The sequence below is a fragment of the Delphinus delphis genome, chromosome 9, assembly GCF_949987515.2.
Source record: "Delphinus delphis chromosome 9, mDelDel1.2, whole genome shotgun sequence".
Classification (NCBI taxonomy): domain Eukaryota; kingdom Metazoa; phylum Chordata; class Mammalia; order Artiodactyla; family Delphinidae; genus Delphinus; species Delphinus delphis.
This window is the reverse complement of record NC_082691.1, coordinates 26627318-26645288: the sequence shown is the minus strand read 5'-3', so window position 1 is coordinate 26645288 and position 17971 is coordinate 26627318. Positions and strand designations below refer to the sequence as shown.

The 17971-nt window shown below is 36.1% G+C and overlaps 1 protein-coding gene across 2 annotated transcripts in view; it reads left to right on the top strand.

Moving 5' to 3' along the window:
• The window catches only part of CACNA2D1 (calcium voltage-gated channel auxiliary subunit alpha2delta 1), a 515294-nt gene that overhangs the window by 105530 nt on the left and 391793 nt on the right, over nucleotides 1–17971 (top strand). For both annotated transcript variants that reach the window (XM_060020340.1, XM_060020339.1), the window contains exon 3: nucleotides 6919–7035. In XM_060020340.1, coding sequence (XP_059876323.1) covers nucleotides 6919–7035 — 117 coding nt within the window. The remainder of the gene's footprint in view (nucleotides 1–6918; nucleotides 7036–17971) is intronic.

Here is a 17971-nt window from a genome sequence, read left to right as displayed (position 1 = left end):
GGTAGTATGGTGGGGGAGGGAGGTCCAAGAGGGAGGGGATGTATGTGTATGTGTAGCTGATTCACTTCATTGTACAGCAGAAACTAACACAACAGTGTAAAGCAAGTATACCCCAATTTTCAAAAAAAAAAGCAAAAAAAACCCTAGGTTATTGGGAAAAGAAAAAAAAGGAAGGGGGCTGTAATTTACCTAAAATGAAGTTGTAGACTATCAAATTTGATTCTTTTTTTTTTTTTTTTTTTTTTTTTGCGATACGCGGGCCTCTCACTGTTGTGGCCTCCCCCGTTGCGGAGCACAGGCTCCGGATGCACAGGCTCATTGGCCATGGCTCACGGGCCCAGCCGCTCCGCGGCATGTGGGATCTTCCCGGACCGGGGCACGAACCCGTGTCCCCTGCATCGGCAGGCGGACTCTCAACCACTGCACCACCAGGGAAGCCCAAATTTGATTCTTTTAATGATATTAATATAATGCTTTTCATCTTATGAGATGAGTGCTTATATCTTCATAAATTTACGCAAACTGTATTGGATTAATATATTTCAGCAGTTGGTGTTGGCATTCCTTTTTTACCCAACTGTGTTAGGTGACGTAACTGACAGTATAATAGAACTAATGCATTTTAAAACTTGACTTTTGTTTAAGAGAGTGCGTTATTCACTTTTTTAATCAAAGGGGAAGAGGAGAGAGTTTGAAGAGCTTGGGGGTTAACTAGGAAATACTGCATATTTTTTATGGCAAAGTTCACTTTTTAAAATTCAGCTAATTTTCAAAGGAGGAAGGTAGGTGTTTTTTTTTTTTTTTTTTTTTTGTAAAATATATTCCAATATCAATTCAGATTTTAGTGTCACTAGTTACTCTTTACCTTAGATAAAGGAGTCTTCCCATATCTCAACATCTCTCTGTGTTGGCCAGCTTAGATGATGATGAGATTTATGATAAATTAAAAGAAAGACTTTACTTTTGAATCGTAAAATTTCTTAAGGGAACTTTCATCCTTGAAAGTGACCAAGAAAGAAAATTATATCATACTTTTGTGTTAATGCATCTTTTAGAAACAAGACTTTCTAAGTTGCTAGGGAACATGTATTTCAAAAGGCCATGGAACACTTAATAAAGAAAAAAAAAAACCACCAAACCATCTCACATTGCAAAGTTCAACTAAAAGTAAAACTGATTTTGTGAATATCTAAAGCAGTGGAGGAGACAGTGAATCTCTTTTCCTGCCTGCATTAGTATTGAAGTTATATGAATTTAGCCAATAAAGATAGTGAAGTTAGAATGATGATGAGGGTTATATTGTAACATTTTCTCTTAATCCCACCTTTCATTACTATGAGGTGGAATCATATTTATTCACCCAATTCATATATATTTTTGTACAGTGTGCCATCTATGCTTTATATTTTTAGCTCTTCTGTCTAAAGTTTCTTTTCAGAATCCTATACAATTATGAAGGTTATAATGGGAGTCCTGAGATAATTTCATTATATCATAAAGTCTAACGGAAATTGTGCATTTCTCACGGTAGAGCTCATTTTTCATTTCATTGAAGTGAATCTGGTGACTAATGAAATGGACATGCAAAGTAGTAATAAATAATGTTAATCACAACTTACAAAAATGCTTTGTAGCATTTTTAGTTTTTGGCAGAGTGAATCACTTGGGGAGTGTATCATAGAACTACCCGTAAAAGAAAAATAAAGGTAGTACATTTAAGGGAACTCGGGAAGAGCCTGGGTTTCAGCAAGAATTAAAGGCATTTAGAAGATAGTTTGGGCAGTGGGAGGGAACGTCCGGAGCTAAGGCAGCCCCAAAGGCTGAGTATTGTTTGCCTCTCAGCTGGGGGCTCTTCACAGCTAACTCACTGTGTTAGTTTTCTCTTGTTAGTGTGACAAATTACTATATATTTATAACACAGATTTATTATGTTACAATGCTGTAGATCAGAAGTCCTTTCCTTGACTCATGGCCCCTTTCCTCCCTCTTGAAAGCCAGCAACACAGGCTGATTTCTTCTCACGTTGCCATCTCTCTGGTTTTCTCTTGCATGGTTACATTTTCCTCTTCCATTTTTAGGACCTTTGTGATTACATTGTACTCACCAGGACAATACAGGATAATCTCTTTAAGTGCAGCTGATTAGCAAAACTTCTTCTGCAAACTTAATTCCCCTTTGCCATGTAACAACATAGTCACAGGTTCTAGAGATTAGGATGTGAGTATCTTTGGAAGGTCACTATTCTACCTACCACAGCCATCACTTATGTCACTCAATAGTATCTGAAGACTGTTTTCCTCCTTTCCTCTTTTCACTTTTGTTGCTGCTTCTGCCCTTGATCCATCCAACTTGTCATCCTATGGTGAGAGAATCTGATTGGTTCAGTATATTATCCTTGTTTATATGGATCCTTTGTACCTGACTCCTCACAGGCCATTAATTCAGAAATTAGCTGCTTCAAGGTCTGATGTGCCCTGATGCAATTAGGTAGGGGCCAAGGGCAAGGTCTTACATTAGAATATTGCTACCCATTTGTAAGGAAACTCCTGTTTCATCAGGGACTGTCCAAGGAGGAATGCCCTTCAGAAAGATGGCAGAGGTCTTGCTGGCTTGTCCAGGACAAGTTCCATTGGAGGAAAGTAAATGTAAAAGCACTGAGGGAAGGGGCTGTCAAAATTTTCATATTTAAAGTTTAATATGCAGAAATTTGACTTTGTTTCTCTTTAGGGAACTTAACTTACCATGGGCTGCCATTCTCTCTCCCAGGAGGGGAAAAAAATTAGTCTCAGCATTTCAAGGTTAGTCTCTTTCAGTTTAAAACAGCCTCTTGTGGCCAATTATGTATTCAATAAATTCTAAGTTTCAACTCTCTTTCAGTATTCTCTGATTTTCTTAACTTTTCTCCTGGGCATCTGGGTGTAAGGGGAAACTTATGTGGTAAGATATCTGGTGTATTTGCTCTCTTCTGTTCTCTCGATATGGTTATTAATGTAATTGCTGCTAAGAGCTCGGCCAGTCTCTCCAGCCTGTGTAGGGTGCCTCAGCTCTGGATGATTGATTGTCACCATCGTCCTTCAGCTGGACCTCTGCTTCCCACTGTCCATCTCTGTCTCTGCATTAGGATCCCCCTGAACCTGCACTGAGACGGTCTCCTAGCAGACATACTGATCCTTAATTCTCAGCTACCTTTCTTGTTCATCCTAAAGGGCTTTCCTATTTCTTTACATCCTGCTGAAGCCAAGGAAGGTCCTGGGCCTACAGTGGCACTGCAGACTCCCTTTACCTAAACATGACACATTATCATGTGGCCTGCTGCTCTAGGCAGTGGTTTGCTCCTGAATGATGTGAAATGGGATTTAAACTCCCTCCACTCTGGTATTCCAAAGCCTGAAACCTACTGTTCTCACTAATACAATTGGTTAGTTAAAGATATTTTTTAGATTTCTTAAAGTGAGTAAATGATGTATGTGAAACACCTCAGAGTAGCTGCCTGAATGTGATTGCTAATATAATCGTCTAGGTCATCCAAAACTTGGAAGCCTATCTAGCTTTTAGTAAACACCTCTGGGGTATTGGTATTATTTCATGGCATAATTCCATGGTGTAATACTAAGTATTAAGACTTCTGAAACATTTCTTTAGGTATGTTTACTAAGCGATTATATCAATGAGTGCTGTCACTTTTTAGATATTACATATGAAGTAATTTTTAAATGTATTATTCTGAAAAAACCATGGACTTATTTAGAGCAAAGAGACTTAGAAAGAAGTTTTCAGTGAAAAGGGTAGGGAAACCATAGTCTCTGTTTTCATCACAGCACAACTTGGCCTGTGAATTTAGTAGTGAAAGAACATTAAAGCCAGTTAACTAAGATTGTAGGAAAGAAGGAATGTGCAAGCAACAGGTATTCTTTTTGTCAAACTAGTGTCAAGGGTGGCAGTGAGAAGGTTTGAACTACACAAAAAATTAAAGCATATTAATATACAGTCAGGAGGAAAAAGATCCTGTCTTGAATTCTCTTTATGTGCTGCGTTCTTTCTAGTAGAAGAAATGGAAGCCAGTGTCACATAGCGTGTGAGGAGTTGACATGTGATTTGAATTGAGCTCTATCTGGTGCCAGAAACTCATATTATTTCCACCATGCTCTTTTTCTTGCAGGAGAAACATAGGGTAAAATGGTAAAGCAGATAATTAATTTTTAAAAAAGGAAAAAAAGCTAGGAAGAGGAAAAGAAAAGATACTTTAGGCTCTTTAAAATATTCATATGTTAACATGTTAAATATTGGAGAAATGTGGTTTATTTTAGTGGTGGAAAGAATTATAAATATCTGTAAATTATGGAGATAGATCATCTTAAACATCCACGTGAAACCTTCTACTCTGAAAATTGTTTACTGAACATACACCAGGAGACTTTTTGAGAGCCTTCACAGTATCTCATGCAACAAAAAAGAATACTGCATTCTTTGAAACCAGAAGCAAGGTCCAGTTCTTTTGGTGGGGGCAGTTATATGGTTCTAATTCATTTTTATTACAAAGGAAACATTTCAAATGTGGTTTTATACATAAAAAAGTAAACGGTAGGATATTTACATTGGGGATCTAGGCTTAAGCTTCCTTTCCTTTATTTATTATAGTTTATTTGCAACCTAGACCTTATTTTTTATTTTCTACGCATTTAAAAATTACAGTATAAACAGAACTTGTGAGAATATTCTGTATCTATTTGAGAAAAATACATATACTTGAACTAAAATTGTTTCTTCTGATTTATAATTCATTCAGTCTTTATAGCACCTGTAATGTGTCTGGCGTACATAGATAATGACTAATAAATGCCATTAACTGTAGTATATAATGTGAAGTAGAGATTGTGTGTCCTGAACTAATCTTTACCAACTCTCAATTCTATTTGAGTTCCTATACCACAGGAAGGAGGTTAGACTTCAGACAGAAATGGACAAGATATTAATGGTACAAAGCACAACTGCCTTTCACACCAATTAGCTATATCCGTTTTGCTGCAAAGAGCTAAATATCCTGGATCAGTTAAAGTGATGTTGAGGTTTATCTGTTTGTACTCCAAAATCAATTAATCTATTCAGGAGTACATGTTTCTGGATGGCATTTTAGGCTGAAATGAAAGAGGCAGCCTTGGGTTGGAGGGAGTACTTCATGGATAACCTGGGTCTTTAAAAATAGGACTCAATAATCTACTCATCAGTAGAAGAAAGCAGAGGCAATCCAGTAATATGCAGGAATCCTGAATGAAACTAAATATAGGAATTTTATATGGCTAAGTTATCGTGCCTTGAATAATTGGAATGAAAACCTACAAGGTCAAAATTCAAACAAATGTGAGAAAAGCCTCACGGTTTGAAAAGGATAATTTTAGCAGTAAGAGTTTGAAATCTTAAACTATTGATTAGTTTATTAATTTAATTATAGTTAATTGTTTTTAATTAAAAGATTGGTATGTTTTAATCACTTAAATAAAAATGTATAACTTCATGGAAAACCAAAATACTTAAAAAAATAAATATTAGCATATGTATTTGTGAACTTTTTTTTTTTTTTTTTTGCGATACGCGGGTCTCTCACTGTTGTGGCCTCTCCCGTTGCGGAGCACAGGCTCCAGACGTGCAGGCTCAGCGGCCATGGCTCACGGGCCCAGACGTTCCGCGGCATGTGGGATCTTCCCGGACCGGGGCACGAACCCGTGTCCCCTGCATCGGCAGGCGGACTCTCAACCACTGTGCCACCAGGGAAGCCCTTTGTGAACTTTTGAAGCCAGTGTTCACCAGCAGCATCCATGCTCAGCTGGGAACAGGCTGTAGAACCTGTTGGTAGTAACACAGAATGCTGGCGTTATGCCAGTAAAAAGCAGGGTTGAACCGGTTCCTACTTGTGCCTGGTTTCACTTCTCATGAGACGGTAGAAACCTGCCAGTCCCTGGCTTTCAAAGATGGTTTAGTCATGCATGTGCAGCCCATCTGTTGGATGCATAAGGGATTTCCTTCTCAGCTCGGCCCTCCAGTCACAAACACAGTCACTGTTTTTTTTTTTTCTCCCTCCTTTCTTTAATTCTTCCTCTCTTGCTAGGAGCGTACAAGCTCGGTAAACCAGGTGCATCTTATTGCCACTCTGGGGAATTCCTTCCATAAACACTGAAGTGAGCAAGAAACGTAGTTGTTTTCCTATTGCTGTCTAGCTTACTTTCAGTATAGTTTTATTTGCTGAATTAAAAAAAAATTCAATTTCATAATAAAAATGTTTATACTATTACAGCTTTAACCAAACTTTAATGTAGAGCTCAGTGACCTTCCTCTTCTCTGTGAAATGAAGTTCCCTGGGTCACCAGGATGAACCTGAGCAGGGGAGGGGTTTCATTCTCCGTGTCTCTCTTTCTGGTCATAAAGCTTAGCAGCATAGTTTTTAGCCTCAGTGATTGCAGCGAGGGAAAAAGTGCAAGTCTCCCTTATCACAGTATCGTATTCCGCTTCCCCCAACCTTTGTTCACTGCACACATCCTCCAGGTTTGACCTCCTGTGCTTAATTCTTCTGTTTTCTAGAATGGCCTCCCTCTTTCTTTAAAATGCTGAAAGCAGTTAATACCAGGTTTTGAGGTTGGGGGTACAACTTCAGGTCACAAAATTGCATACACAAACCACTGTGGTACAAGATGTTTTACAACCTGTTAACATGACACACTATTTTGGTGAGGTTGTGGTCTTACAGCAAATTGATATTTATGTATATATTTCGGACACACCTAAACTCAGAAAAGATCACGATGAAGAAAGGAAAGGGGTTGCCTTTCAAATCAGTTGTTTATGGTTTTAAATATATTCTAATGAGCATTTAGGAGCCAAATAAGCAATTATTGTTCTTATTAATTTTATTTTCCCTTCATACAGATTTATGAGAAATACCAAGATTTGTATACCGTGGAACCAAATAACGCACGCCAGCTGGTGGAAATTGCAGCCAGGGATATTGAGAAACTTCTGAGCAACAGATCCAAAGCCCTGGTGGTAAGTTTAAATTGTATCTGCTCATTTTATTATTTTCCATTACTCATTTATTATTTATCTTTCATGTTTTATTTGGAGGTTTTCTTTAGTATGCTTTCTTTTCCTGAGAAACTGTGTTCAGTGATATGTTCATAAAAGATGAACTGTGAACACCAAATAATGAGTTAGCTTATATCTAATTATTAGTTTATTTTCTTATATTAGGTGATTTAAATACAGAGAAACCGAATTTAATTGGTACATACATCTTTTTATACATATGTAAGTTATGATGCATAATAGTCATGTTTAAATAGATCATACAATGTAAAACCCATGAATATGGCCAGCATCCTTAAAGCTGCCTTTGTAGTACTTTCCTGTCTCATCACCCTGCCTCCCTGCCAGGGGTAGCCAATACGCTAGACATTTCATTACTCATTTCTTGGCTCTCTAAAAGTAGCTGTACCTCACGTAGATGTTTTGCTAAACATGTGTTAGCTTGCTTGTTTATCAGCTTTATTAAAATCACATTATGCTGTATGTAGTCATCAGCCACTTGCATTCTTCTGTCAACATTATGTTTGCGTGATTTATCTAGATGTTTGTGCTTAGCTTTAATTCATTTTTATTCATGGTAAAATACTATTTTCTGAGGATCTATCTTAATTTATTCATTTATTCTCTGCTGGTAAATTATTATTTGGATTGTTTCCAAATAGGTGCTACCATGAACAGGGTGGCTACATTTTCTTGGAACAAGTCTCCTGGTGCACATGTGCAAGAATTTCTGTAGGGTCAGTACGTGACAGTAGAATTACCTGACTGTAGGGTATTCACAAAATCACCTTTATACAAGTATGACAATGATTTTCCCAAATAGTTGCATCAATTTAGACCTCCACTAGCAGTATTTGAGTCCGCATTGGTCCATATTCTGGCCGATAAGTAGCAATATCAGACTTCTTAATTATAGGTAACCAAATGAGTACCAAATGGTACCTCTGCTTATTACTAATGAGGTGGACATCTTGTTTTATATTCAGTGACCATTCTTGTTTCCTTATCAGTGACATATCTCTTCATACCTTTTGCACATTTTAATTGTTTAAATTGATTTGTAAGTTATCTATTCTTGATGGTAATTTATTTAAGTTACATGTGATGCAAATATCTTTTTCCAGTTTGTGACTTGGCTTTTCATTGTCTTTATGGTATATTTTGATAAAGTAAGTTCTCAATTTTGATGCAAAGTCAACTTTAAAAAAATTATTAGTATTTTGGGGTGTGTTTTGTTTAAGAAAGGCTTCCCTACCCTGAGGTTATAAATATTTTTTAAGTATTCTAAAAGGTTCCATTTCTTTCAGATTTATTTAACCCACCTGTAGCTAATATTAGTACATAGTTTTTAAAAATAATTTTATAAATTTATTTATTTATTTTTGGCGGCTTTGGTTCTTCCTTGCTATGCGCGGCTTTCTCTAGTTACGGCAAGTGGGGGCTACTCTGTTGTGGTGCGTGGGCTTCTCATTGTGGTGGCTTCTCTTGTTGCAGAGCATGGGCTCTAGGGTGCGTGGGCTTCAGTAGTTGTGGCACATGGGCTCAGTAGTTGTGGCTCACAGGCTCTAGAGCGCAGGCTCAGTAGTTGTGGTGCATGGGTTTAGTTGCTCCAGGGCATGTGAGATCTTCCCGGACCAGGCCTCGAACCCATGTCCCCTGCATTGGCAGGCAGATTCTTAACCACTGAGCCACCAGGGAAGCCTTAGTATATAGTTATAAGTTGCAATACAAATTAAATTATTTTCTAATCAGTCTTCCTGGGGCCATTTATTAAATAATTTACCTTCCCCCAGTGAAGCCCATTTATCAAGCTGGTAGACACACCTTCTCACCATGTTCCTCTTCAAAAGGATCTTGAGTGTTCTTGAACCTTCATACTGTACCTAAATTTTAGATTCAGCATGCTATTATGCAGAAAAATCTTTACTGGGATTTTGAATGGTATTGCGTTGACTCAAACCAAATTTGGAAGAATTGATATCATTATGATATTTTGTCTTTCTATTGATAAACATGATATTCTTTCCACTTAGCTACTTTAATACCATTTAATAAAGTTTAAAAATTTCTTCATAAAGTTCTTATGCATCTTTTGTTAGAGGTAATGCTGGAGCTGAAGTTTAGCTCCTCTTATTCTACAGATCTCAGCACTGTTACAGGTGTTTGTTCCAGGATAACTCTGAATTCCCTGTTTACTTATCACTTACAGCTCAGAGTTTTAGATTAATGTATTATATATATACCTTGGCACTCAGAAATTGTCCTTGTGTTTTTTGGCCCTTATACATTTTTATGTTTCTTAAAGTATCCAGGATCTTGTTGAAATAGGAGGGGCCTTTGGAATATTTGGTATGCCATATTGCCAGAAGTTGAAACACTTAATTTCTTTTTAATTGATGTATAGTTGATTTACAGTGTTGTGCAATTTCTGCTGTACAGCAAAGTGGCTCAGTTATACACATATATACCCTTTTTTGAGTATTCTTTTCCATTACGGTTTATCCCAGCCAACTGGGTATAGTTCCCTGTGCTCTACAGTAGGACCTTGTTGTTTATCCATTCTAAATGTAATAGTTTGCCTCTACTAACTCCCTTCCCTCCTGCCCCTTGGCAACCATAGGTCTGTTGTCTATGTCTGTGAGTCTGTTTCTGTTTTGTAGATAGGTTCATTTATGCCATATTTTAGATTCCACATGTAAGTGATATCATATGGTATTTGTCTTTCTCTTTCTGACTTTACTTCACTTAGTATGATAATCTTTAGTTGCATCTTTGTCGCTGCATTTGGCATTATTTTGTTCCTTTTTATGGCTGAGTAGTATTCCATTGTATATGTGTACCACGTCTTCTTCATCTGTCAGTGGACTTTTAGGTTGTTTCCATGTCTTGGCTATTGTGAATAGTGCTGCTATGAACATAGGGGTGCCTGTATCTTTTTGAATTATAGTTTTGTCTGGGTATATGCCCAGGAGTGGGATTGCTGGATCATATGGTAACACTGTTTTGAGTTTTCTGATGAACCTCCATACTGTTTTCCATAGTGGCTACACCAACTTACACTCCTACCAACAGTGTAGGAGGGTTCCCTTTTCTCCACACCCTCTCCAGCATTTGTTACTTGCAGACTTTTTAATGGTGGCCATTTTGATTGGTATGAGGTGGTACCTCATTGTAGTTTTGATTTGCATTTCTCTAATAATTAGTGATACTGAGCATTTTTTCATGTGCCTGCTGGCTATCTGTACGTCTTCTTTGGAGAAAAGTCTATTAAGGTCTTCTATGAAACAATTTTTAAGAAATGTATAAATGGTAAGGTAAACTTTCATGACTGGAAGATTCAAAGCATTATTATCTTCAATTATGGAGATGTGAATACCCTTTTAAAGCATCATTTATGGATGTAAATATGTTTTGATTAAAAGTTTATCTAATAGAAATTAGGTGCTTTCTACTTAAGTGATTAATATTCACTAATGACAACTGAAAATGATTCCATTTATATTGATTTTTATCAGCTTACATTTTTTCTCCAGAGGTAGGAAGCAGGTAATCTGGACATCACAGTCCTTTGCAAAAGGTCATAGAATGAAGTAGGATGTATCTTGCCTTAATTGGATTAAAATGGGAGCCTAATGAGACTTTCCTTTTTATCATTTGGAATTGAAGGTCTAGACATCTGGTGCATTATTTGAGTCCTGTGCGATCAGTGACTATCTTAAGCACATGATGGCAGAATACACAATGACTAATTAAATGTAGAATTAGTTAGATTTTATGTGAGGGAGAAGGATTCATGTTTGTTTTCAAACTAGATTCTTTATTTAACTTTTTTGATTCTATGAAAATAAAATACATTATTTGGAAGAGGAATATTTTGAGTCTAATTGAAAAACAGGTGCTGCATTGTATTGTAAATGAATGCAAGATGGCATTATTAATTTACTTCTACTTTGTTGGAGGCTTATACTCAGACAGACTTCTGGATAAAAGGAGCTTTAATTTATCTGGGTGGGGTACCAATGTAATTACATAAATAAATATATTGGAAAATATCTTGAATATACAAATTTGAGGTAGATGATAAAATTTAATGCCAGTTAGATCTTACTGTTTACCAAGTAGCATTATCTGATTATTTCTCACAATAATGCTGTGCTCTAGACACCATTATTAGTCTCATTTTTCAATGAGGAAGCTGGGTCTTTGAGGATTCCTTTAACTTGCCCAATGAAATGTATTTAACAAAACAAGGTAGGCCAGTGTTTCTCAAACTTTAATGTGCATTTGGTTCACCCCTGGTTCTTGTTAGAATGCAGATTTCTATTCAGTAGATTTGGTCAGAGATACTGCATTTCTAATAAGCTCCCAGGTGATGGTCCTGATACAAAGACTATATTTTGAGTAGTAAGAATGTAAGAGGATTCAAATTCAGGTACGTCCAACTTTAAGTTCTCATTCTTACCTATTACACAAATATATCCTTCGGTCTAAAGAAGTGTATAATCATAACTAAGAAGAAACAAAGGCTAAGTAGTATGCTGTAAACTACTGTTCATTCAGACTGATTAAGAATTAGATGTGGCAGCTGATAGAATATTCTGGAAGGCTATGAATTTGTCAGTGAATCCTGTATCAATGAAGCACTTTCAAAAAATGATTCAAAGAAATAAAATATACGGTATTGAAAAAAATTTCATTTTTATTTGAATGTGAAGACTTAAAACTGTTACTGTTCTTTAGCATCAAGGTTCTCAAACTAAGATACCTTTGAAAATATATTATAGATATAAAATCTATGAAAGAGAAGTAAATAGAACTGTCTTTTCTTACATATGTACTAAATAAATTACCTAACAGTTTATGTTTAATAATTCAGCTTTTTAAAAAGGAAGATGAACTAGAGATTTTTTTTTTTAGTAGAATGATTACTCTTCAGTATCTGTAATAATTTTTTTTGTGCATGCATGTACACAGTTTTTATGTATTTGGACATTAAAATGTTAATTCTGTCTTTTATAGCCTGTTGATTAAAAACTAAAATACCACTTATTTCATTGCTTTATGCTTACCTTGTGTTAGTTATATGTTTAGACTACTTTGACCAATATTTTCTTTTTCAATTTCAGCATTTATTTTGACTTTTTATTCACATTCATTTTGTGCCATGGTCTTTGATCTGCTCCATCAAACCAGCCTTAGGAAGAGCTGAAAGAGAAATTGATTAAAAAAAAAAAAAACACTTGCCTTTGCACTAAAACCATGCCTTTGCTAGCAGAACAGAGTTTGCACTCAAATAGTTGTTTATTTGGCTTTGTTTTGTTTTTGTGACTGTACAAAAACGTTATGATTCTGATGATTCATGTACATTAGGCTCTTCCAGAAATCTATGATGTAGGCACATTAAAAAAATGTATTTACTCTTGTTTTGTAACTTAGGAAAATTCAGAGGGGACCTGAAGACCATAGATAACCTGAGGTAGTGGTGGAATTCAATTTTAGGACTTCTGTTTCCAAATCTATTTTCTTTTTTTCCCTCTAAGCCAACACTGGTAATTTCAGCTCTTTATTTCAAAGCTAGATCTGTAAATGACTATTTTTCTGACACTTGCTTCTTCTGTGTGTTAGAAACTGGCTCAGTATGATGATTATCCTGCTAATATTGTTGAATTATTTTTAAATGATCTCAAAGCAATGTTTGGAAGCAAAGAAGAAAAAATGATTTAACATTGTTGTTAACATTTATTGTAGCCTGAACTAGGCTGAAAAAGAGTTAATGAACAGTTTATAGGAGAAAGCTTTTCAATAAAACAGTGCAGCCTCCAGTGGTGCCTCCAGAACGATGGAGGTGAATGAAACCAATGGTCTCATTATTCACCAACCAGCCCAGCCAAGGGGACCTGCTGAATAAATGGAGGTCTCTAGACATTTTGCTCAAAGGAAACAGGATCAAGGTTATCATAAACAGCTTTTTCTAGTGATACTTTTTCAATTATGGTATATCCTGTCTCCCTCTGGTTGTCCTGGTAACTTTAATTAAAACTGCTCCCATCTATTATGAAGCTTTAAATATTGTAATGTACTCCATCTCTTAATTCAACCTTGATATTTAGTTTAGGATTAGTTAATGAAAAGGAGATGACAAATGTTTTTAAATAACTATTAAAGTAGGGTTTGTTTTCCTAAAACTAGATTATTGTTTAATCCAATTGTTTCCTCGTGTTACTTCAGCCCTTATTTCCAGTAGTTCTGTATCTTTTATGTGTGTCAAAAGTGCCTACAGAATTTGCTAAAAATGTAGACTCCTGGCCTTCACCTCTAGAAATCTGAAAATTAGGTCTAAAGAAGTGATGAAGAGATCCAGGAAAAAAAATGTGAAATTCTTCAGAGACGCAAAGAATTAAAACTGCCTTGTATTTGTGTATTAGTAGCCATTGGTTTGCTTTTGTGAGAACAGATTCAGTAGAAGCTGTGTTGGATTGAGTAAAGACTACAGCGTTAAAGAGTGATTAGGAAATGAGAAACTGGCAAGAAATGTGTCTACATTTTTATGAAGTTTGGTACGACAGTGAAAGAGAAGTACGGAATACTACTAAAGACTTCTTTTTTCTTTTTTGTTTATTTTTGAGAATGAAGGACATATAAGTATGCTTACAGACAGAAGGGAAGGAATCTGTGAAATTTGAAAATAAGAAAAATCTGAATGTTGAAGTTTGATTCTCAAAAAAACAGACACAGAGAAGATCAGAGTCATGCAGTTTATCTTTGAAAAGATAGTGGTATCTTTCACTTGAGACAAAAGGGATATTAAATATGAATAGAGACCATTGAGTTTGCAGATAGAGAAAGTTTGAGAGTTGCACTAGGTGACCAATTTTCTCTTGGAAAAGTACAAGTTGATATTTATGCAAAGAGTGAAGGCGCCATGGGAGTGATTTGGAGAGCAAAGTAAGAAAAAGTGAAGAGTGTACTTTGGATAACTGAAATGACTGATAAATAAATCAAGAGCCTTCTTAACATTGAGAAAAAACAGAAGATATAAAATACCCCTCCTGTTCTAGAAGTGAGGTAGAACAAGCTATCTGAAAATTGTGTGTGTGCGTGTGTATGTGTATCATTAGCCCAAAATCTCTCTGAGGATATAAACTTATCCATGTTGAAGAAATTCAATATTTGATTAACTGAGACTGTTTTTAGGTATAAAAATTGTATATACAAAGGTGAATGGAAAAGTTATGGGACCTGTAGTCTTGAAGTTGTGTTCAAATATGATTAATACCAGCCAAGTAAAGAGTGATTAAAACAGATTGCCGGTTTATTTTCTCTGAAAACAAGAAACCTGGCTGTAGGTAGCTCAGGAGATTTCCAGAAATCCCGTTCTGTTATTTCTATGTTTATCTCACTGGGTAACCCTTGGCTGCAAGGGGCGGATAAGAGATGGAGTTTGTAGCTGGGCCATCACCTCTCTGTACTGAATTGTAGTACTCTTAATTAAAATGTGGATCCAGCCAGCCGGTGTCTGTGTCAATATCTTTTCAAGGTTTAATGGGAGTTTTAAGGAAGGAAGTCTAGAGAAAATTCATTTTGAAGCAGCAGAGGAGAGAAAGGAAAATGTTGCTTACTTTGTTTTTTTATTTTTAAAGATTTTTTTTTTTTGATGTGGACCATTTTTAAAGTCTTCATTGAATTTGTTACAATATTGCTTCTGTTTAATGTTTCGGTTTTGTGGCCATGAGGTATGTGGGATCTTAGCTCCCCAGCCAGGGATTGAACTGACACCCCCTGCATTGGAAGGCGAAGTCTTAACCACAGGATCATTAGGGAAGTCCCTCTTTGGCTTTTTATATACAGTCCCATTCCTTCAATGTAATGATTGCATGCATATGCAAATCAGCTTTTTCTATCAAGGCTTGGCATGGTGTGAACAGTAGTAAAATGAAAGGACTGTTGAATCCATCTTGGATTAATACTTATCAGAGTAAATTTTATAAACATCAGGGATACTTAAGAATTAGTCAGCAGTGGTTGAAATATTTGAAATCATGAACCATGATAAGTAGCGTCTGATAATGGTCAGGAATTACGAGTTCAGGAGCAAACATTTTTATGTGTATATAGTATACATTTATATGGAACAATGGAGAAGCAAGAAATTATGATAAATGATAGAAATTAAATCAAGAGTTCTAGGTGATAACAAGGTTGAGGTATGAATGAATGAGTGGGTTATTTAGATGGAGAAGAATGAAAGTCTTTGGATTGTTAATAGTAAGGAACAAAGGAATAGTTAGCATTTACTGAATGTCCAAGCAGTTTGCTAGGTTCTTTCTATATATTTCTAACACAATGTTTATTCTGCAGAATAGGTATGTGTTCTCATTTTACAGATGAAAAACTGAAAGCTCAAGAAATTTCCATAGTAAAGAATTCAAACCCATATATATATGTGGGGGTGTGGATGGATACAAACATGATGTATTTTTTCCATTTAACAAAATAAATACCATAATAAACGATATCATAGTTTTCACTCAGAACATATGATTTTTCTGAAGTAGATGACACATTTAAATGGGAGATGCCTATATTTTTTGATACCATTTGCTCATGTGTTAAGTGGAAATCTCCAGATACACCAGCACATTTCCTCTCTCAAGTTACGCACTTTAGTAGCATCTTTATGGGCTTTAAATCTAAAGTAATTATAAAATTTGGGGCCAAAGAGAAGGGATGGGGAGAACACTAAGTGCTGTGTTTAGGACCTCTTAAATTACCCTAAGAAGGAAACAGATCCATATACCTGTAACAGTGCTGCTACTGGGCTACCACACTCAGCACTTTAATTTTTGTAACATTCTGTTCTGATTAATATGTTATTTAAAGGTTAGCAGTGAAGTGTTTTTAAACAACACCTTCTGTTGTAAATCCCTCTGTGTTACACAGTACTTTCTCTCTCCCCCACTCCATGAAATAGTGTTTGCACTAAATGACTGAACAAAGACACTTTTGAAAAAAAAGGAGCTGCCAAATATACCTTGAAGATAGAGAATACAATTAATGGTAAAGTGCACCTCATTTTCTAATGGAAGGTGTTGAGACAGGGAAAGGTTCTGGGCAGCATTGATAATCTCTACTAAAAGAAATCTCTTTTGGAAATCAGATGCTCATAGACTTGAGTTGGCTTAATTCTTTAGGATCTGAAAGTAATATTGAAAGTATCCACAACAGCATTACTGTGTTGACAATTTGAGAAAGACAGTGTATGCTCCGATAGCACAACATTTGCAAAATTTGCGGGAATGGGAGTGTTGGGTTGTTGATTGCATGGAGGAGAATGAGAGGTGAAGTGAATTGCAAAGCTCACATAGGCAGTAATGACTACATAGTCTGTGGTGCCTTGCACCAAATGAAAATGTGGGGCACTTCTTAAAAAGTTATTAAGAATTTCAAGGGTGGGAGGGAGGGAGACGCAAGAGGGAAGAGATATGGGAACATATGTATATGTATAACTGATTCACTTTGTTATAAAGCAGAAACTAACACACCATTGTAAAGCAATTATACCCCAATAAAGATGTTAAAAAAAAAAACAAACAACAACAACAACAACAAAAAAGAATTTCAAGATGGCGGCAGCAGCAGAGCTTTAGACCAGTTGTGACATCCCTCTGGGTGAAGGGTCCTATGTGACTGCAGGGGCCCCACACCCATGAAGCTGGCCAGTGGTCACACCCAGGTGATTAGTGGCAGAACTGGAACTGGACTTGGGATTCTTAACCACGTGTGCAGTGCTGTTTGTACAGTGATAGTCATTGAACTCTACCTGGGGACTTGGGAATCTACGAAACCTGTAATGACTGTTAATCCCAAAATGAGGCAAAAAAAAAAAAAGTTCGTATTTCATTTCACTTCTGTTTTATAAAATTGCAGACTTGGCCCAGCGGAGCAATAGACATGCTCTGATCTGAATGTGTAGTGAATGATGCTTACATAAAAATAAATACAGAGAAACAGTGTTAATCCAAGGCCACCATCTTTGATTCACATAACGGAGTCTTTAGATAAACCCTTCATAGCATGCCGTATATTTGGAGACAGTCTAATCAAGTAGTGTTTGATAAAGGTAAACACTGTTTTAGCTGTTGAGAGAGTTCAACTTCAAATGGTGGTCTGATTCTTAAATGTTATTAACTTTATTTCTTTTAACCTTTTGATGTTTAGTTTTCCCCTTTCCTCACTAACTCCTTATTGTCCTCAGAAATATATAAACTCTCAACCTTCCTCTGAATTCATTTTCTAACTTTAATGGAGAACATGCAGGCAGAAGTCCTTTGTGAGATACCCAGTGCCATCCAGCTTTTTTTTTTTTTTGGTATATACAGGAGTTCTTTTGGGTCTATTCTCCATAATTAAAAAAAAAGAAAATATTTTTAGACCTTATAAAATCAAGAACTACATTTGCAAAGATGAGCTGTCTGTGCTTTGCTTAAAATCCCCTGACACAGTTTACCAGGAGAATGATGGAATACCCTGTTAATTTAATTAAAGGATCATAGAATCATGAATCTTGAAGGAATTTGGGAATTCATTTTTCTGATCCTCTTTTCTCAGGCAGGTGAATGTCTAAACCACCAGGTTAAGGAGTTAGCTGTTCTTTTCTCAAATATTTTGGTGATGAAGCTTCCACAATTGTAATACTCCATTATTGTTGCTTAGCTTAGTATTCAAGAAATTATGTCTAACATCCATGTCCTTGTCTAGTTAAACTTATTTTATTTTCTGTTCCCTATATATGTTGAAATTTAATTGGCGTTATCCTTACAAGAATATCTTCATTGCATATGTGTGTTTTGGAGGGGGTGGAGTTGGGGGTGGTAGGAGCCATCAGCAACTCATCATA